Source organism: Rutidosis leptorrhynchoides, chromosome 9, assembly GCF_046630445.1.
Source record: "Rutidosis leptorrhynchoides isolate AG116_Rl617_1_P2 chromosome 9, CSIRO_AGI_Rlap_v1, whole genome shotgun sequence".
In the NCBI taxonomy this organism is placed as follows: domain Eukaryota; kingdom Viridiplantae; phylum Streptophyta; class Magnoliopsida; order Asterales; family Asteraceae; genus Rutidosis; species Rutidosis leptorrhynchoides.
This window is the reverse complement of record NC_092341.1, coordinates 58,774,116-58,797,725: the sequence shown is the minus strand read 5'-3', so window position 1 is coordinate 58,797,725 and position 23,610 is coordinate 58,774,116. Positions and strand designations below refer to the sequence as shown.

The 23,610-nt window shown below is 33.7% G+C and overlaps 2 protein-coding genes across 2 annotated transcripts; both read right to left on the bottom strand.

The window, feature by feature from the left end:
• Window positions 1-819: 819 nt before the first annotated feature.
• Window positions 820-6,061, bottom strand: LOC139868083 (probable aldehyde dehydrogenase). Its single transcript, XM_071856421.1, has 16 exons — window positions 5,988-6,061; window positions 4,935-5,017; window positions 4,734-4,837; window positions 4,571-4,638; window positions 4,267-4,324; window positions 4,032-4,145; window positions 3,846-3,929; window positions 3,641-3,745; window positions 3,223-3,336; window positions 2,974-3,105; window positions 2,794-2,883; window positions 2,237-2,326; window positions 1,952-2,161; window positions 1,608-1,718; window positions 1,441-1,520; window positions 820-958 (listed from the first exon to the last, which is right to left on the bottom strand). Exons 1-16 carry the CDS (start codon window positions 6,059-6,061, stop codon window positions 820-822), a joined length of 1,656 nt encoding a protein of 551 aa, XP_071712522.1.
• Window positions 6,062-6,970: 909 nt separating this feature from the next.
• LOC139869397 (tRNase Z TRZ1-like) lies at window positions 6,971-23,033 on the bottom strand. Its single transcript, XM_071857715.1, has 8 exons — window positions 23,007-23,033; window positions 22,605-22,755; window positions 22,455-22,525; window positions 22,254-22,349; window positions 8,120-8,233; window positions 7,322-7,390; window positions 7,146-7,220; window positions 6,971-7,045 (listed from the first exon to the last, which is right to left on the bottom strand). The coding sequence occupies exons 1-8, from the start codon at window positions 23,031-23,033 to the stop codon at window positions 6,971-6,973; spliced, it is 678 nt and encodes a 225-aa protein (XP_071713816.1).
• Between the last annotated feature and the right edge of the window lie 577 nt (window positions 23,034-23,610).

Genomic DNA, 23,610 nt, shown 5'->3' with positions numbered 1-23,610 from the left:
GAATCAAATGAGGATAGGCCATTACTTGTGTGTGTTGGTCGTAGTGGTAGAAAATATTGCGATTGTGAAGGTTCTTGTTAATCGTGGTACATCTTTGAATATAGATGTTTCAAGAAGTCTAATTGTGAAGTTGTTTCGAGATCAAGAAAGAAGGTGAACGAGGCGTCCACTTCAGGTTCTTATAAGCTCAAATATAACATTGAAGATTTGGATTATAGGGAAGCTATTCAAAATTTATTTTTGGGAGTTATAGACGTCAAGAAGGGCGATTCAACGGATGCGGTTACCAAAGGCGGTTCTTTGGCAAGTGGGAATGTGTCTATCGTTTTTGAGTTTGGTGTCTTTGTTAGTTTATTAGTTGGTTTATAGCGTTGATTTCAATTCGGTTTGTAGTTATCCCAATTTGTTTCGGATTTTGGTTAGGTTCGGTCAAGATGAGGCTTGGTATAGATAGTTAGTAAGGTTGTCGCTTTCTCTGGATGCGAGCTTCTCGTTGTATCCTTTGTTGAAGACATTTTTCATTCGAAACGTTTTCATTTTTATATAAGTTTTCGTTATTTTGCCAAAAGAAAGAAAGAAAAAGAAAGCTATAACTAGCAAATAGTGCAGGTAAATTGAAACCCAAGTAAAACATTCAAAGTATTAAAATCTGTCATCTTCGCAAGATGGCCGGAGCCAAACCACTATTTGGTTCTACAATTGGCTCAAACTACATACATCGAAATAAGAAAAACACCGATGGCCAAACATTCTTGTAAAAGTAAATTAAAGATCAAAACTTTGTCGAACAGATGGTCATATTCGATCAGCACAGGTCACTTAAGTAGGAGGAGGAATTTGCCATTTGTTTGGTACCGGACCAAAATCGTATATAACTTCTCTATGACAAGACCACACAAGTTTTATTGCTTCAGGAGTCCCTATTCCTGCCCCTCTTGGATCTCCAGCAGGTCCAAACCTAAAAGACATTCATTTTCGTAACATGTTCATAATTTTAGGCACGTGACTTCAAATTTCAGGAAGAAATTTAGAAATAGACAAAATTATGTGGATAGTTCCTGTGGTTTACTTAAGTTTTCACACGTAGTCCCAGAACTTTTTTTTTTTTGCATTAGTAATTCTTTGAATTGTAATTTTTTGCGTAAATCGTCTATCTGTCAATTGACCGTTAAATTTATCATAAAGTCCATTCACGTGCAACTCACATGAATGGACTTAATGAAGAAAATTAACATTCAATTGACAGAATGGACTTAATGAAGAAAATTAACATTCAATTGACAGAAGGATGATCCAAGCTAAAAATTACTACAACTCAAACAACTATCAATGCATAACCAAATAGTTTATGGACTACACGTGACGATTTAGGCAAACCACAGGGACTTATCACGTAATTTTGTCTATGGAAAAATTAAAATGTAACTTGTTTGTACCCACCAATGATTCTGTGGTGCACCAGTAGTTCTTGCTCTGAGTCCAGCATATGTCGTTCCATTAACCGTTTTCCCCACAATATCCTGAAAATGGTGGTTCGTATTATAAGCCAAGTTGATATATTACATAAAAAGGGTCCAGCGTTATACAATGAGAAACCGGTTTAATACCTGAACAAACAACGGATCGTTAGAGACAACGGCAGCAGTTAAATGTGCATGCATCTTTTCAAGGACCTCTAATACCATAGGGATTTGGTTGTCTTTGTACTCGGTAATAATCTAAACAACAAAGATAATGCATATAATTATAAATAAATATTTTCTTTCAAATGACAACCCAAGGGTTGTAGTTAAGGTGCATAAAAGTCGTGTACGTAGCGGTTATTTATTTTATTTAAAGTGACGATTATAGAATTGTATAAGACTTCAATGCACCTCTGTCGTTCTAAAAATCATAAATATATTTAAATCAAAATAAAATTCTTCAAAAATAGGACTTGCAGTCGAGTTACCTGGAATGGGCCAAATATTTCTCTTGTAACAAGATCATAATATTCAGGTTTCAGTATTTGTTCAATTGGAACAAAAACGGCTGTCGGTTTTATAGCCCCGTATATTTTAGGAATAGAATGATTTTCCAACTCTTCACCGCCCCAAAGTAGCTTTGATCCTGGAATTTTAAGTAACTGGTTCTTGTGGTCTAGCATATCTTTTGTTGTCAACTGCAAAGTTGAAACTATCAGAACAGAAATCTAAAAATAGAATCTTAATGTCGAAAATCGTTGGTAAGTACTTACTGTAAGAACCGGACCAATAGTTAAATTATCAAGCGTCCTTCTACCGGCAAGGTCGCGCAATTTACTCACGAGTGAGGCTTTACTCCAGTTCTGCAAATAACATTGGGAAGAAAAAGGTTGTAAAAGTCACGAGTCGGGGATGAGTCGGTCGGGATCTTGGAGGGATGAGTTGGTCGGGACCTTGTAGGGTCGAGTCGGAGACAAGAAGGAACGAGTCGGGTGCTGACCAACATTGACTGTTAGTATTAAATATATCAAACATAAATATTTCAAATATAGATATAGGGCACAAAATATAGTTTTATAAAATATTAAAATTTTGCATAACTTTGACTTTGATCGACTCAGACCCGACAACCCGACTTTGATCTGTCTTTTTAGCATTGACCGACTTTTTATGAGTTTTCGAGTGAAACGGGACGGGTTAGTCCCCAAACCGGCGCATCGGCCGACTTATACAACAGTGAAAAGGTGAAATACTAGTAAAAAATATGTTACTCCGTATGATAAAATATTAATGACAAACGCTAGAATGTACGATAACAAAAGTAGCGAACCTCATGCATGAATAACAATGATTGTGCTGAGCACTTTTGGCCACTACACGCATATGCATCTTGATCGCAGACCCATGAAACGTAATCCACCTGTCAGTAATAATATATCTCTACAAATGAATTCAAATCAAACATGCAAAATATTCCCGATTTTATATTTCAAATCATAAACAAGTGAACCTCATGAACGTCAGGACCAAGAATCTTCCAGTCAAATCCTGCATCTTCCAATTTAACTCGACCGTTTAAGTCATAAGCCAACTTATCTGCTACCCGTGAGCTCCCCGTAAATAATGTCATTCGTGGATTAGCCTGATAAATTGAGTCTCAAACTCACAATAGTTAAAAAGTACGCAAACAGATACTTCATTACATGTAATGCTCTGAAGCACATTTTACGTAAATAATAAAAAACGTGAAAAATTCAACCTCTAACAGTAGCTTGTTCATCGTTTTGCCATCAGAATTGATAAAGTCAACATCTTCTGCTGGCATCCCACAAACATGGAGCAACCGAAGCATTTGCTCCATAACAATGCAAACCTGTAAAGATATTATATTTTATTTATAGACACTAAACCGATTGCAATGACACATTAAATTCTTGTTTTGAAAAAATAAATGACTATCTAAAAACAAGAAGGATGTAAGAAAGAAATACCAACAAGGATGGAAAAAAAGTCGACTTTTGACCGGCTTTGACCTGACTTTTTAGCGTTGACTGACTAATTAGACGTTTTTGGGCAATACGGGACGGGCTAGTCGTCCAACTGCCGCAACGACTGCCGCAACCCCCGTTTGCAACCATGAGTTACTTCAACAAATTTTATAATAAAAGAAGACTCACCTTGCTATCAACTTTAAGGACAGGTTTGTTGCCCATGTAAAGCGCTCCCATCAGTTGGAGTACCGGAATCTCAAGAGGAAAATTGAATGGTGTAATTAACGCTACCTATAATAATAATAAATAAATATGATTCGCAAACGTAAATATAAAGATAATGATTACTAAATTAAAACGTATAAAAATAATATCAAAAGGATTGTCTTACAGGGCCGTACGGCCAGCGGAAACCATGACTTTGCTGGCCAAGATGATTCCCAGGTACTCCGAACGACCTTGCCAGGAACCGTACCTATTTGACATGCAACAAAAACATATATAACTTATATCTTATATCTTTTAGTGACTAAAAAATAATTGTAATTATCGATGAAACTAATTAATTGTAGAGTACCTGATCACCAGAAAAGTTTTCTAGAAACTTTGCGGTAACAAACACTTCAGCAAAAGCCTGCTGATAACTCTTTGGTGAAACCCTTTGTATTAACTTAGCAAAAAAATCAGAAACCTGAAACAGTAAAAAAAAAAAAAAAAAAAAAAAAAAAAAAAAGAGTTACAGTTACAACCGTCATAAGTTTAAAGTAATGTAGATTTCAGATTATATAAGCAACAACACGAACAAAAGGTACCTCGGGCAGGTTAAGCATATGCCCTGCTTTTGCAGATACATCTCCATATAAAAGGTACCTATAATAAACAACATTAAAACGTTAGCGGTTAGTAGTTAATAACAGTTTAGCATCACTAAATAATCATTCATAATCATAATTATTGTATTACTATTATTATTATTATTATTATTATTATTATTATTATTATTATTATTATTATTATTATTATTATTATTATTATTATTATTATTATTATTATTATTATTATTATTATTATTATTATTATTATTATTGAGAATAGATAGATGCACAGTACACGCACCTCTCTGGGGATTTGAATGGATTGTGCAGGCCATGTTTGGGACACTTAGATAAGCTATCTACAAAAGGCTGCATATATAAAATGTGAAAAAAGATATAAGGATTATACATAAACGTTGTGTTCTATTTGTGATTTGATCAATGATAAGTATGAAAGTAAGTACCTTGATTCCGTTTTCTGGTATTTCAGAAACTTTAATGAATGGTTCACCATTGATAGGATCAACAATCGTGTTCCAATCGCCAGATTTGATCCAATTTCCCTGGACTGGAAAACATTATGAACCATGATTATAAATAAAAGTTAACTAAATATTTGTTACTCTGTTAGTTAATTGACAGGTTTATTATGTATCAGGACTTACCCAAGTTTTGAACTTCAGCAGGATTAGAGCCTGATATATTTTCAGCTTTAACAGTCGCAAATTGGAGTGAATGAATGAGCCTCCTGCATACCAATACCAATACCAACATAATAAGGCATGTTTAACCTTTTTTTTTGTCAGAGTGATTTTTAAGGATAGTAAAGATCAGTAGTGTTGTAAACGACGTCCGTCGCGTCCGTTGTGACGCCCGTTGCAGCGTTTTGGTTACTAGCTCTTCTTGACCCTGTTCCGTCTTCTAATAAGTCGGCCAACGATCAACAGTCGGGTCAAATGAGGGAAAGGTCGGGTCAACGCCGGTCAAAAATTAAAAATTCGGTTAAAATCGGTCAAAAGTCGGTCAAATCGACCAAAATTGACGTAATTTAGTGTTACTTTTCTTTATTATATTAACGATAATAACATAGGTACAAACTGGTCAACGAAGATTTTTTGGCTTTAAAATATGTGTATATATATTTATATATATAAAAGTCAACGTTAGTCAACGTCAATCAACATCCGTCTCGCCCCCCGTCTCGACGTTTTAAGGACCGACCATCTCGACCCTGTCTCGCGTCGATTTCAACCTTGGTAAAGATAAAAAGAAAAAAGATCACTTTTTTACAACCGAAAATCTTAAAACCTTCATATTCCAATTAGATGAAACACGGTCCTTTGTTATTGAGATATAAAAAAAAGCATAGATAACTTAAATTGATAAAAAAATATTGAGTACATCCAAATTGAAAATGTTAGACTGTTGGAACTATGTTAAACAATTAACCCTAAATATGAAAACTGGGATTATTTTCACCACCACATACAATTGACATAGTAAATATTTAACCAATAGTTACATACAGACATACAGTATATGTTTGATGTGCCCAATATTTTCGCATTAATATATATTTAGTTTATTATGTCATTTCCTAATTACATATTGTCATGCATGCTAATAATGTTTACATAATTACACCCAGGATAGGATTAATCAACAAATGAAGATTATAATTATTAGAGATGTGTTAGATAGATCAAAATGAATCATACCTAGAGGCGGAGAATGTTGAGGAAGGAGAAACAATATTTTTGGTAATTCGATTGCAGAGTCGAAGCATCGACATTTTTTAATTTGTTTGTTTATAATAATTAATTTAATTTAAATTATGAAAAATGTGATTGTTGCAAGGATGGGTGAAATTATGGGGTTGGAGTTGTGTTTGTTTTTACAGAAAATGTGCGATTAATAAGGAGCGTGTGTCATGGAACCCAAAGGACTACCGCTTTTTCCTCATTTGAGGGCATAGCAAATGGAAATGGAAAAAACTATTTAAAAAAAAAAAAAAAACTAAAGAAAAAAAAAATTAATTACTCCTACTTCTAAATCTTTTTTTTATTTGGTCAATTCTTGTGTTTGCAAAACTCTGTGGCTTACCAACATTAAAACCGTAAAAATTCGCTCATGGACACATGAGGGTATTTTTATCAATTCACATATCATTTGTTAGGGGTGTGGACTGGATGGTACAAAACCGGACCAAACTAGTTCGGTTCGGTTCAGTTATGTACAGAGTTTCAAATTGTAAAAGAAAGTTGGAATAAGGATTGGACCATATACTATCGGTTCGATTCGGTACAGTTCGGTTATTTTGGTGCTATTTTCGGGTTTGGTTCTGTTCAGACCGCCGAAGACTGAAAATTCGTAAAACTATGGACAAGACCAGATGAAAAAGCTTTGTTCGGTTCAGTCCGCTATGGTCTTCGTGTTTTTTTCAGTTTTTCTGTACCATACGCACCAATGATTGGTTGAATTGTTACCAACACAATTTATGTTTTATTTACTCATAATAACACTGTTTAAAGAAAACCATGACTTCAAAATTCTACTGTATTATAGAGGATATATACGGCAGTATGAAGAAAGTAAAACAAAATTAGCTAAACTACTAGAAAACAAGACATATAGTCAATTTAATTCAGTTCAAATTCATCTCTTCCTCTTCATATGCAAATACGAATGTCGTATAAACCATCTAGAATCCCTCTTTTAGTGCGAAAACTCGACCCACCAAAGGTGGAGGCAATGCCAAAATAGCTTCTTCAATTACCTGATTCACGCCAAACAAATATCACACGTCAGCTAAAAATTAAACTGCTAGTAATAAGTAAATAACTGCTTCAATTCAGGTGTTCATCAACATTACATACATCCAATTGATACCGAGCTGAAAAGTGTATCAACAGAATTGCTTTATTCTCAAATCTGCTTGCATAACTGATTATCTGTATATCACCAAAACAAGACACCACAAATATGTTATCAACACAAACAATGATGACGAGTGTCTATCATGTGCATATCATATACAAGATGATGATTTTACCTCAGACAAATGTGTGTGTCCATACTCTCTTGCATGCTCCACAGTCATCGTATTATCCACGTACGTGCTCTACACGAACCAAATAATCATGGATTTTAAAGCTTAAAATAAACGCGCGCACGGAGGAGTTTTGGTAAAAACATGTTCTTGTTAACTTGAAGGTAATTTGGTTTCCATGTTTGATTTATCATAGTTTGCTTTGATTTATTTTATGATAGCATAAAAAAATTGGAAAACATATATTGATATTTTACGACTGTTTAAATATTGAGACGTTTGGTATCGTATGGAGTATTTAGTTTGTAATCTAAAGATAATAGGGCATCTAGAGCATTGCTAAATATATAAATATAGATTTATAACCATCTGTAAGTAGATTCTAAAACTTAAATATGTTTCAATGAAATTTAAAAAATAGAAAGAATAAACTTACACAATTTATTTATTGAAACGTGCATATAAATAAATAAGTATAAAATTGATAAATAAAAAAAAACAAATATCATAATCGAATAACGAATATAACTTAATTATATTTAGATAAAAGATTTTTCATTCTTTTTTCTAATATTATCTTTTTATAAATATCATAATCGAATAACGGATATAACTTAATTAGATTTAGATAAAAGACTTTTCATTTTTTTTCCTAATATTATCTTTTTAGAAGCAGCATCCATGTTTCTCTATGTGCAGAATTGCAATCAGTTGTTTTACGTCTGCTAATTTTGTCGTCTCTAGTTATTAAAATATATAATACAAAAAATATTAACGGAAACAATGAATAACAGATATTACCTCCATAATAAGAATCTTTGCTTTTAATACATCAGCGTTATCATTGTCAACAATGAACTCGGACGTTGTATCTCCAGTAAAAGCTACTTCAGGTGATGTTGCCATACTTGTTATCTGCCAATTTACAAATAAAACCTTCTGAGTTTCTTCTTTTTCAGTTTTTTTTTTTTATAATATATATACAAATACAAACTGTAATAGAAACTGTATATAAAAGTACACAATAGCTAAAATTAGGAACACAAACTGTTGGGTTTTTTATTTAAGTTTACAAATATGAGGAAAGCTTAGCCCAAGCCCAACAAAATAGGCCCAAGATGCTTGTTGACTTAGTCAAGTGTCTTAGGTATTATTTGAATCAATTGTGCAGCTGTATTCAAGAGTGAGAGATTACAGAGAGTTGAGAGATCAAGAAAAAGAGTCAAAAAACTCCATTTCCGTCTACAGTGACAGCAGGATAGAAAAGAGACGATCCCCGGAGATCTAACCGTTGGATCTTCATCAAATTTGGGCTGTGTCTTCCTGACATCAGTGCCAAGGTTTTCAACCGTTGAATTCGTCTAAAGAGGTCTGTAGCTCAAGTTACAGCAGGTCGAACAGTAGCAGAATTTTGGGTGATGTTATTACTCTTTTGTCTTTAATTTCTTCATATACTTGTTGATTATTGTTGTTCAAGAGTATGATTATGTTGTATACCTCTAGTTGATCTAGAGAAGGATTATTGTATTGCTCTCCTTGTTGATGATAGTGGAATTTAAGTGGCTTACGAGTCCCTCAAAGTGTGGGGGTGCCTAGTAAAGGTAAACTACCCAAGGCATAAAAGATAGGATCAAACACTGTTGACTGCATATTTATCGAATGTGCTAAAACTGTAGTGTTTATCGCTTCCTTGTGCATGAATCCAAGATTTTGGATATACAATCGAGAAACGATTCATTCTTTGGAAATGTATTTCCATACATAATGAACGTGAAAGTTCGTCTAGGATAGACGAGAATGTAACGACCCGTAAATTTCCGACCAAATTTAAACCCTAAACTCTATATGGTTCCGACACGATAAGCAAAAACCCTAAAGTTGAGTCTAGAAAGTTTGAAATTGTTATTCGGATGATTAGTTACCCTTTGACCATCTATTTGTCCGACGATTCACGAACATCATAACTTGTATTAATTATATACTTATGTATATATACGGATATATATGGATTATATCTATCTTGAATATATGATAATTAAGTATCTCATTAAATATATTAACAATGGATTATATACATAAAATTGGACTACTAACTTAAGGACTTCGAAACGATATATATATATATATATAAAGCTTAACGACGTTATAACTTCTAAGTTAAAATAAATATATATGTATTGTATTAAGATGTATTTACTATTGGAATATACTAGTAGGAAAACATCATTTTCAACCTTTTATCATGGAAAATGACATCTTTGTCATTATATATGATTCATGAAACATCTTTATATATTTTATACCCGTATTATACTCGTACTATACACAGCTTCTAGAAGTATTTACTATTGGTATATACTAATAGAAATCTTCAATTATTGGTGTAATATGTCATTCATGACATAATATATTTTAACTTATCTTAGATATTTTCACTAAAAACCAAATTTTCAAGCCTATAAATAAGCACCATTTTTAACTCATTTTTACACATTCATTTTCCAAATTTTACTTTCAATTTTCACACACACTTGCAAGAACTCTCTCAAATTTATTTTACTACTTCTTTCCAGCAACTTTACATTTTAAACTTAAGGTAAAAACTCTACTTCAACTCTTGTTCAATTCATATGTTTATAGTTATCTATATAAGAATTTATAAACTAGAACATAGTTTGAATGATTTCAAACTTATTCGCAAACTAAATAGATCCTTCTAACTTAACTTTTAAAACACTTCAAGACCTGTAATATATCATAATGATATGCTAACTTAACAAGATACAACTTGTTTTTACAAAGAACACCTTAAAACTGAATCTACGGCGTCGGAGTGTAACCGGGGGCTGTTTTGGGTTGGATAATTAAAAACCATCTTGAACTTTGATTTAGAAGTTCATGTTCTGGAAAAATGATATTTCTTATGAATATGTTAACACATAAAAATTTCATGGTTTAATTCAAAGTATAAGTATTTTTAGAAAAATGACCATTAAATGTTGTTTTTATGACAAAAATGATTACTTTCATAAGATTCACCTAGAGTATGGACTATAACCTGTGATCACGAATATAAACCATGGTATTTACAGTTCATATTCTTAAATTTTGACTCGATCCAAGGAGATGGCAAGTTGAATCAACAAAAACGGAGTTGTAACGAAGAAACTACGACTAAAATAAGATCGGGTGTCCAAAGCTTGTTTAACAACGAAAATAATTGGAGAAAAATTAAATAAATCATATCTTTCCTAATTAATATGATATTTCATATATATTTACTCATGATTTAATTTTATATATTTCAGGACCACCCGTAAACAACACGAGAAGATTAATCATAAGACCTCATGAACGTACGCAACACGTCATTTGACAACACCGGTACTTTATGTACGCAATACGTCATTTGACAACATGGTACCATGGGTCAAGATTAATCTCGACCAATACATATACGATGGGGGTTTTATTTATTTCATTGGGGGTTTATTAAACAACTAAATATGAACCATTAAAATTGAATTACTAACATCGGACTGCTAACTACGGACTAAGGAATTATTAAAAGTATTATAAGTATATATATGTGACGATTGTTTAAAAAGAAAAGGTATTGATATATTATATATGGATAGGTTCGTGATATCAATCGGAGACCAAGTCGAAATTACATATCTTCAAGACAAAAGTGAGTATATAGTCCCACTTTTAAACTCTAAATATTTCGGGATGAGAATACATGTATTTTATGTTTTACGCTATGGACACAAGTAACTGAAAAATATATTCTACGTTGAGTTGTACCACTGGCATACTTCCCTGTAGCTTGGTAACTAATATTTACAGCGGTATTGTAAACGCGAATCCTGTTGATAGATCTATCGGGCCTGACAACCCCAACCGGACTGGACGACCAGTATTCAACGGTTGCACAGTACTTCGTTTCGTGACTACACCTTGGTACGGTGTAGTAAGATTTCATAATAAAGGGAATATGCGACGTGATTAAATGTTAAGTATGGTTACCAAGTGCTCAACCACTTAGAATATTTTTATTAAAATGTTTATATATGAAATCTTGTGTTCCATTGTTATAACGCTGCTAGCATCAAACCTATATATCTCACCAACTTTATGTTGACGTTTTAAAGCATGTTATTCTCAGGTATGAATTAAGTCTTCCGCTGTGCATTAGCTCATGTTAAGGATACTACTTGGGACCTTTTTAAGCCATGATACAAAGACGTTGCATTCGAGTCATTGGAGTTCAATAGAGAATATAATTAAGTAAATGACAGATTAGGTCATTTGGATATTATGAAATGTTAGACGAAAATGTCAAATATTGATGTAATGATAGTTTGCCTTTTAAGAATAAATGCAACGTTTGTAAAATGTATCATATAGAGGTCAAGTACCTAGCAATGTTATCATATGTTATTGTATTCGTCCCTATGGATTGGGTCGGGTCGTCTCATGTGGTATCAGAGCGTTGGTCTTAGCGAACCAGGCCTTGCATTAGTGTGTCTAACTGGTAGTTGTTAGGATGCATTAGTGAGTCTGGACTTTGACCGTGTCTACATGTCAAAAGTTTTGCTTATCATATCTAGTCGAAAATCATCTGCTTATCATCCTTAAGAATTGCCTGCTTAGTATTCTTAAGTCTAGACACGTCTTACTGCATTTGGTGCATCGATAGTGTATAGACAAAATTCGTATCCTAGCGTATCTGTTGCTATAGACATTGCCTGACGAATTTCAAAGATTCTCCGTAATTCACGGGATTTTGAGTATTATAAATACATATGTAAATTATGTATTGAAGAATACCAAACCCAACTCCTATAATCTATACCAAACTAAAAATTCATTTCCCCGACTGTACAAGATGAACTCCGCGTCCAGTTCGAATTCCTCCAACTCCGACAGCTACGCTGATATGGATTTCCATTCGGGCTCCGAAGGCAGCGTCACTGGAATGGATCAACCAATTTCTCATCATCTATTCTGGATGAATTGGGGATGGGTTCGTAGTATACTAAATTATTGGAGACAAGAAGAAGGTGATCCCTTTCACCCACCGAATTGCCCCATTGGCGACGAACCTGAAGCACTTACCGGCGAACCTGTTCGAGAAACCATTTTCTCTCTCATTTCTCGAGTATCTCGTCACGATTATATCCTATCCCATATTTCGGATCTTGTTCATTCGCTCACTCCAACCGCCAATCATCCTGGTGTACTAGCAGAAATTAACGAACTTCGCGCTCGTGTGACGGCTTTGGAGAACACGGTGCGAAGGTTACAAACACCAGCAGCAGCACCAGCAGCATAACCAGTACCGTTAACAACATCAACCTCGCAATCTTCAGTACCAGTAGCATCATCGACGTCAACGACATCATCAGCATCAACACCAACCGTATCATTACCACCACCAACAATCACATCCGCACCACGTACCTCAACATCATCATCTGAACTTCGAATATGATCTTTGTTCTACATATCATTCTACACCGATTACCTCTTCTTTACGTATCGTTCTTCGTTCGACATGACGATTATGTAATCTCTAATGTTTTGGAGATTATGTAATCTAGTAATAACGATAAATCAAATGAGTTGAATATTTTATTGACTCATTAAATTCATAGTTACCTCCGAAGAAAATATATATGCAAATATATTTTCATAAAGATTGTAATTAAAAATTTCATTCGTACAAACTGTTAATGATGAAAATATTTTAACGGGTGGGTAGTACCCAAGGAATATTTAGAACTCACATTAACAAGTTACACTGCACATTCTTCGAATCTGATTCAACGATCATTTATTATCCTACTTACAATTACCGATATACGTATCCGTTCACCCCAGATTAACCATTTCCATTTAAATTTCATATTTGGATTTTTACCTATCCGAATCCAACAAGTGGCATAATGAAGAAACATTGGCAAAATAAAAATTGTTAGAAACAGATGAATTAATTAATTGAAATTGTGATAGGATTACACGCTAACTGTTCCGGCTAACTGTTCCCAGCTAACTGATTATATTTAATTTATCGCAATTTACATTCTTGCAATTTTAATTTCTGTACTTTACATACCGTCGGGACACATGTACAACAACACGTCGGATTAATTCTGAGACAACACGTTGTATAATGGGTCATGATATATATTTATTTATTTTACGCATTTTAAATAACGGGACACGTATACAAGGTTTCGACTTATCATATTGATCCATCTATATATATATTTCGGAACAACCATAGACACTCTATATGTGAAGGTGGGAGTTGGCTATACAGGGTCCGAGTTGATTCCAAAATATATATATACTTTGAGTTGTGATCGACACCGAGACCAGTACACGGGTCACGATACGTATTAAGTAATTCGAATATTATATATTTAGTTCATATATGAATTTATTGAACCATTGGACAATCGGACTATTGGACTGCTAACTTTAGACAATTAAAAATGAGTTAAAATGATGATTATTACATATGAAACTAAACAATCCTTCAAGTTTGCCACTTGATTCTATTTTAAACCTCATTTGTATCTTGACGATTACAATTCGCATTCACAACTTTTCATGATTCTTGAAAACATCTCGATCGAGAAGTTCAACCAGCCGCACCTCGTCTACGGAATAAAGATTTATGCATACAGTTATGCACCTAAAAATTTTTGAACTCGAAGTTATAGTTAAAACGTATCCGCATCGAATTCCTTATCATCCATTAGCAAAAACAATCACGCGATTCCTTTTCAATTAACTAATTTTGTCACAGCTCCACTTCGATATCTCAGTAAGACTACTCTTATTACAATCTCGATATATATATGTACGTTGTTCTTTCGCCATCGTTACCGGAGAACCTTTTATATTCCATCATATTACCATCAGCGTTTAATCATCTAAAAATACAATTCTCCTTAAACCATCTTGGTTTGATAACCAATGACCCAGATCCGATAACTTTGAAAATACTGACGAAGCAGCATGTTGTAGAAGGTCTTAATGACCAAATGTTGATGATAAAAGAAGGAAGTGTTAGGAACGCTCGATAGAAAATTGGTACTGAAAACTGGATTGAACAAACCATGAAGGAGACTCTGAACAAGTTACAAGGACTAAACTTGTACATAAAGAATTATGACGATTCTGTAGCAAACACCTTGCTTCTGAATCTAAACCCTTACGGGTCAATCTTCATCATCATCCTTCGACATTAGAAATTCCAAGATATTATCATATCTTTCATTATAAATATCCTCAATATTTCTGAAGATATTTTCACCACTATCCTTATCTGAAATCATTTATCTCTCTGTAATATCTGCGTTACAATATAAAGGAAACTGTGTTAGTTTCTAAATCCTTCAAGTTTAAAATAGGAATGTTCTGAAGCAGTGTTGGGAACTGATGCATGAACTAGTATAATATAATGAAACTTGATCAACTTCATTATATTACAGTAAGTCATGTTAAGTTTCTAATGGAATATGATGATTCACAGTACCGTCATCATGTGCCATGTTACACGACTTTTACATTCTATCCAATTCCGAAACATATTAAGAACAAATCATCTTGATAGTTCTATTTTCCTGGATATTCTGGTAATTTGACAAATCAAAATCGTGCCATTACCATTCCTTTCTTAGAGCATTAGCTATGTTCATTCCGAATTTTATACCTACAAATTTCGAACTATTGATCGCTTGACTCAAGGACGGGAAGAAGAAACGAAGGGACAAAGTCCCAAAATAGAAATTGGGTTATAGATTACAGCAAATAGGAGAGAGTATTAACTATGGATGACAATGATTATGGAAAACAGAAGCAGGAGCATCGAAATATAAGGAAAGATATCAAACCCAATAACCACCCAGAAACTACAAACCGTGTGTATCAATACGTATGGCGACGTAAAGACACGGGAGAATTAGAAACATTATAATTCCAAGAAAATCATAAAAGTGAATAGATTCTTCTAGCGGTAGATGAAAGAGAAGAATGAAAGATATGAAAGTTAGAAGTATAACAAAAATCAGAACGGGATGAAGCATTTTAAAGGATACCTTAAGGTATGAATTAGAGGAGGAAGAGTAAGAGATGTGACGTATGGAAGTAAGAAAGGGAAGGAGGTGGATTTATAGTGAAATATCCGACAAAGAAATCGAAACAGATTATCGCATTAAATCAAAGGAGATCCTGTTTTCTAAATCATCGAAGAACCAAATCTTATTACATAAGATTTTCTTTAAATCCCTTAAATCCCGGAAATCAATTCTAAACCACGTCATCAGTTAAAACGATATCATATTACTCATTCCACTCTCTTTTATGATAGCTTCGCTCGTACGCTTTACATGATCGAAATATTTTATCTATATCTATCAATAAAGATAAAACTTCATTATCACCTCATAATTGTCATGAAAACATTCCTATTGTTATTTATGACAACCTCTACCAAATTTCGAGGACGAAATTTCTTTAACGGGTGGGTACTGTAACGACCCGTAAATTTCCGACCAAATTTAAACCCTAAACTCTATATGGTTCCGACACGATAAGCAAAAACCCTAAAGTTGAGTCTAGAAAGTTTGAAATTGTTATTCGGATGATTAGTTACCCTTTGACCATCTATTTGTCCGACGATTCACGAACATCATAACTTGTATTAATTATATACTTATGTATATATACGGATATATATGGATTATATCTATCTTGAATATATGATAATTAAGTATCTCATTAAATATATTAACAATGGATTATATACATAAAATTGGACTACTAACTTAAGGACTTCGAAACGATATATATATATATATATAAAGCTTAACGACGTTATAACTTCTAAGTTAAAATAAATATATATGTATTGTATTAAGATGTATTTACTATTGGAATATACTAGTAGGAAAACATCATTTTCAACCTTTTATCATGGAAAATGACATCTTTGTCATTATATATGATTCATGAAACATCTTTATATATTTTATACCCGTATTATACTCGTACTATACACAGCTTCTAGAAGTATTTACTATTGGTATATACTAATAGAAATCTTCAATTATTGGTGTAATATGTCATTCATGACATAATATATTTTAACTTATCTTAGATATTTTCACTAAAAACCAAATTTTCAAGCCTATAAATAAGCACCATTTTTAACTCATTTTTACACATTCATTTTCCAAATTTTACTTTCAATTTTCACACACACTTGCAAGAACTCTCTCAAATTTATTTTACTACTTCTTTCCAGCAACTTTACATTTTAAACTTAAGGTAAAAACTCTACTTCAACTCTTGTTCAATTCATATGTTTATAGTTATCTATATAAGAATTTATAAACTAGAACATAGTTTGAATGATTTCAAACTTATTCGCAAACTAAATAGATCCTTCTAACTTAACTTTTAAAACACTTCAAGACCTGTAATATATCATAATGATATGCTAACTTAACAAGATACAACTTGTTTTTACAAAGAACACCTTAAAACTGAATCTACGGCGTCGGAGTGTAACCGGGGGCTGTTTTGGGTTGGATAATTAAAAACCATCTTGAACTTTGATTTAGAAGTTCATGTTCTGGAAAAATGATATTTCTTATGAATATGTTAACACATAAAAATTTCATGGTTTAATTCAAAGTATAAGTATTTTTAGAAAAATGACCATTAAATGTTGTTTTTATGACAAAAATGATTACTTTCATAAGATTCACCTAGAGTATGGACTATAACCTGTGATCACGAATATAAACCATGGTATTTACAGTTCATATTCTTAAATTTTGACTCGATCCAAGGAGATGGCAAGTTGAATCAACAAAAACGGAGTTGTAACGAAGAAACTACGACTAAAATAAGATCGGGTGTCCAAAGCTTGTTTAACAACGAAAATAATTGGAGAAAAATTAAATAAATCATATCTTTCCTAATTAATATGATATTTCATATATATTTACTCATGATTTAATTTTATATATTTCAGGACCACCCGTAAACAACACGAGAAGATTAATCATAAGACCTCATGAACGTACGCAACACGTCATTTGACAACACCGGTACTTTATGTACGCAATACGTCATTTGACAACATGGTACCATGGGTCAAGATTAATCTCGACCAATACATATACGATGGGGGTTTTATTTATTTCATTGGGGGTTTATTAAACAACTAAATATGAACCATTAAAATTGAATTACTAACATCGGACTGCTAACTACGGACTAAGGAATTATTAAAAGTATTATAAGTATATATATGTGACGATTGTTTAAAAAGAAAAGGTATTGATATATTATATATGGATAGGTTCGTGATATCAATCGGAGACCAAGTCGAAATTACATATCTTCAAGACAAAAGTGAGTATATAGTCCCACTTTTAAACTCTAAATATTTCGGGATGAGAATACATGTATTTTATGTTTTACGCTATGGACACAAGTAACTGAAAAATATATTCTACGTTGAGTTGTACCACTGGCATACTTCCCTGTAGCTTGGTAACTAATATTTACAGCGGTATTGTAAACGCGAATCCTGTTGATAGATCTATCGGGCCTGACAACCCCAACCGGACTGGACGACCAGTATTCAACGGTTGCACAGTACTTCGTTTCGTGACTACACCTTGGTACGGTGTAGTAAGATTTCATAATAAAGGGAATATGCGACGTGATTAAATGTTAAGTATGGTTACCAAGTGCTCAACCACTTAGAATATTTTTATTAAAATGTTTATATATGAAATCTTGTGTTCCATTGTTATAACGCTGCTAGCATCAAACCTATATATCTCACCAACTTTATGTTGACGTTTTAAAGCATGTTATTCTCAGGTATGAATTAAGTCTTCCGCTGTGCATTAGCTCATGTTAAGGATACTACTTGGGACCTTTTTAAGCCATGATACAAAGACGTTGCATTCGAGTCATTGGAGTTCAATAGAGAATATAATTAAGTAAATGACAGATTAGGTCATTTGGATATTATGAAATGTTAGACGAAAATGTCAAATATTGATGTAATGATAGTTTGCCTTTTAAGAATAAATGCAACGTTTGTAAAATGTATCATATAGAGGTCAAGTACCTAGCAATGTTATCATATGTTATTGTATTCGTCCCTATGGATTGGGTCGGGTCGTCTCAGAGAAGGTGTTCAAGATGAGACCTAATGAGCTAGTTCAAGAGGAACTAGTAGAATTAAAGGAACATCCTCGATAAATTGCATACGCTTATCGAGGAATTAATACTGAATGTATAACAAGATATACATGATATTCAGAACCCTCTTAAATGGTATATTTAAGGCGGTGTTTAAGTATATGAAGTGATTTTGTCATGATACAAGGGATATGGTATGACATTTCTTGAGAGAAAAGCTATGGAGAATATGAATGATGCGTCTTCTATTCTAATGCTTACACATAAAGTCTATGGAATATTAGACTTGGACTCGTTAATGACGATCATCTGCAGAGATCAATTAACAAATAATATTTCATTGTATTGAATATATTTATAGACAAAATCGCTTTCATTCAGTAATAGAAGGATTTGGTATATTTTGAAACCAGATTTGTGAATATCATTGATGATGTGAATTATTCACATGTTATGTGATTTATGATATTGAAAATAATTATAAATATAAAGATGTCAATCTTTATTATATTATTATCTTGATGTTTTGAATTACCTAATCAATATTCAGATGCAAATATAATTTGAGTTAGGAACTTTTGTTAAGTTTCTAAATTCTACGTCCCTGGGTCAAACCTAGAATATGACAAAGAATTGCTCAAATGTGTAAATCTTATGTGGGGGCATTTGAACGATTCATTGATTAGAATCATATTAGATATATATGATTATGATATCAAGTTGCAAGACATGTGGGGGAAGCTTTGAAACGATAAGCAGTAACCCTAGTTAGTTGTGTAAAATGAACACAATAGCTTGAAAATGTGGGGGTGTCTTGCATTTTGATATAAAGAACATGATACATGATAATGCATTCTAATGTATCTAATGAGTTGTACTCGATCCGACTTAGCATATGCTGTAAGCAAGCTAAATAGATACACGAATAATCTAAGTATATCTCATTAGAGTTGTATGATTAGGTTACTTCGGTACTTGGGATTACGGGTAGCATTATAACAGATATCTTGCAGTGATCAACGGTCACTTTGATGCGAACTGGATATCTGATACAAATGATTCCAAAGCGACAAGTGGATATGTATTCACACTTGGAGGTGATGGTATATCGTGAAAATCGTTTAAACAAACAGTTATTGCTAGATTCATGATGGAATCGTAATTCATTGCTTTAGATAAAGTCGATGAAGAGGAAGAATGTCTACGTCAATTAGTTGAGGATATACCAAGATGGAATAAGCCGGTGTTGGCCATATGTATACATTGTGATAGCCAATCGGTGGTTGGTAGAGCTCATATCACAATGTAAATGTATAATGGTAAGACTGATGTAGACATAATAAAGTACGACAACTAATCTCTAGAGAAATTATCACTATTGTGTAACAACCCAAACCAACCCTCGACCAAACCACGCGAAAATACAAAATAAAAAAAAAATTCTGTGCAGCATACTCGCGCGGTGCGCCAAAGTGGACTGTCCGGAAAGTTTTTAAATGCGAAAAAGATTGACTAGTTCCCGACACTTTTAGACGAAACGCTTTTTACCATACATCCAAATATGTAAAACTAACCTGTTTCAAACATAAAATCAATGTTTTACAAGCGGGGCCCACACGACCCAAATTACAAGTTTAATACAAGTTAAGAGTTTCGACCACCAAAAAGTTTAAGTTCCAAACTACACAATGAGCATGGCGTTTGGGATTAAACTACCTAACTATCGGTCAAACTCCAAGAGCTACTAAAGCCAAAAGCGTCCCCTAGCATCAAGCGGGATCTCTAGTCCAAAACGATGCCCTTACCCTTGTCCAAAACCGAACCTATAAAAATGGTAAACAACGAGAGGGTAAGCAAAGCTTAGTGAATGCAATAATTATACGAATACATATATAATTATACCTACTTGCATACACTTACACACCAACCCGCAAACACGCTAGCATACACATTTAGCTTATCGTCACAATAACAAGCTATAAATCTCCAATACCACAAGCTAGCATAACAACTGTATATGAATATAACTCGAATAATATAATATGCTTACAACACAAGAGCAATACATTGAAAAGGTGCTAAGACGTTACATATATCACAAGAGCAATACATTGAAAAGGTGCTTAGTAGATTCAACATGGAGAATGCTAAAGTGGTTAGTTCTCCTCTTACTAACAACTTTAAGCTAACAGATAGAGATTGCCCTTCTTCAAAGGAGGATGTTGAGGAGATGGATAAAGTTCCATATGCTTCGGCGGTTGGTAGCTTGATGTATGCTATGGTGTGTACTAGGCCTGATATAGCTCATGCGGTAGGTGTTGTTAGTCGGTTTATGTCAAATCCGGGTAAGAAGCATTGGGAAGCAGTTAAATGGATTATGAGATACTTACGAGGTACTTCAAAGTTGGGTATCACATTTGGAAATGGAGAGCCGATGCTTGTTGGTTATACAGACTCAGATATGGCAGGAAACAAAGATAACATGAAATCCACTTCTGGGTATTTGATGACTTTCGCAGGGGGAGCAGTTTCATGGCAATCAAGATTACAAAAGTGTGTTGCATTGTCTACAACCGAGGCTGAGTATATGGCAGCAACAGAAGCGTGCAAAGAACTATTGTGGATGAAAAGGTTTCTACAAGACCTTGGGTTTAAGCAATCACGATATGTGGTTCTTTGTGATAATGAGAGTGCGATTCATTTGGCTAGAAATTCTATGTATCATAAGCGGACAAAACATATAGATGTGCGGTATCATTGGATTAGAGAACGTCTTGAAGATGGTTCGTTTGAACTTGATAAAGTTCACACCGTTGATAATGGTTCCGATATGTTTACAAAGGCTTTAGCAAGTGAGAAGCTTAAGGTATGTTGCTCGATCGCCGGGATGGCGATTCCTTCCTCATAATTGGAAAGGGGGAGATTTGTTGGGTTTTTTATTTAAGTTTCCAAATATGAGGAAAGCTTAGCCCAAGCCCAACAAAATAGGCCCAAGATGCTTGTTGACTTGGTCAAGTGTCTTAGGCATTATTTGAATCAATTGTGCAGCTGTATTCAAGAGTGAGAGATTACAGAGAGTTGAGAGATCAAGAAAAAGAGTCAAAAAACTCCATTTCCGTCTACAGTGACAGCAGGACAGAAAAGAGACGATCCCCGGAGATCTAACCGTTGGATCTTCATCAAATTTGGGCTGTGTCTTCCTGACATCACTGCCAAGGTTTTCAACCGTTGAATTCGTCTAAAGAGGTGTGTAGCTCAAGTTACAGCAGGTCGAACAGTAGCAGAATTTTGGGTGATGTTATTACTCTTTTGTCTTTAATTTCTTCATATACTTGTTGATTATTGTTGTTCAAGAGTATGATGATGTTGTATACCTCTAGTTGATCTAGAGAAGGATTATTGTATTGCTCTCCTTGTTGATGATAGTGGAATTTAAGTGGCTTACGAGTCCCGTGGTTTTTACTCTCGATTTTGAGGGGTTTTCCACGTAAAAAGTCTCGCGTGTATTGTGTGTGCTTGATTATTCGTTATTAGTTGATTTGCTACTGATTTGGGGACTGATTTGGGTTGGATTTGGTATAGCTTATTTGTTAGCATCCTCACGGTTTCATACGGGTCGGGAAAGTGTTGGTCAAACGGGTTTGTTTCCGCTTTGTTGATTATCCGTTGTGATTATTTTCCCATCACAAACCTCAACACCTGAGAATTTCAACTTCTTAATTTCATCACCTGGAAGACCAACATACTCGGGCTTAAGCTTTTGTTTCACAGAATAGACTACATACCCCTGCAACCAATAAAAAAAAAACTGATATCACTCTAGTTTTAAATATTAATGCATTTTTAGTTTTTTCTTTTTATAAATGTTGAGTGACGAATAATGTCTACTAGCCTGACTTGGTATACAGTGATACGTCTTAAATGCTTTTACTTTTAGATCTTTTCTCAAGTAGAATTCTTCACCTGCAGATGTATTGATTTATCAATGTAATATTGAGTAGTTCATCAGCTTCTAAACTATGTAAAGAAAAAAAATTATTACCAATATCCAACCCGATCAACGTATGTTTCAGCTCTGATTGGGTAAGCGCCCTATATAATTCAAAAAGCTTTTCAACACTTTCTTTAATGACAGTTGGTACAATAATTGTTGGAGGACACATTCTGTTCTCAACATTCATAGGCAATCCTCCCAAAAAAAAAAAACATTTCATCATTAGTATCTTGTCTCACATTTGACAAAATTTTAAAAAGTTGAGAACAGAGTTGTTATGAGTTAAAATCTTAAGGACACTATCGAAACACAATTGGGTTTATTAAACAAACCATCTTCACATGCACAAAAGTGTGGGATTAAAAAGTTCTAATTCTTAAAGTAGAAATTAAGAAGATTATACGAAAAATTATCAATAGAGAAAATAATGAGGGTGGCAGAAAGGTTTACAATGTGATCCATGTGGCCATGAGACATGTGGGGGAAGCTTTGAAACGATAAGCAGTAACCCTAGTTAGTTGTGTAAAATGAACACAATAGCTTGAAAATGTGGGGGTGTCTTGCATTTTGATATAAAGAACATGATACATGATAATGCATTCTAATGTATCTAATGAGTTGTACTCGATCCGACTTAGCATATGCTGTAAGCAAGCTAAATAGATACACGAATAATCTAAGTATATCTCATTAGAGTTGTATGATTAGGTTACTTCGGTACTTGGGATTACGGGTAGCATTATAACAGATATCTTGCAGTGATCAACGGTTACTTTGATGCGAACTGGATATCTGATACAAATGATTCCAAAGCGACAAGTGGATATGTATTCACACTTGGAGGTGATGGTATATCGTGAAAATCGTTTAAACAAACAGTTATTGCTAGATCCATGATGGAATCGTAATTCATTGCTTTAGATAAAGTCGATGAAGAGGAAGAATGTCTACGTCAATTAGTTGAGGATATACCAAGATGGAATAAGCCGGTGTTGGCCATATGTATACATTGTGATAGTCAATCGGTGGTTGGTAGAGCTCATATCACAATGTA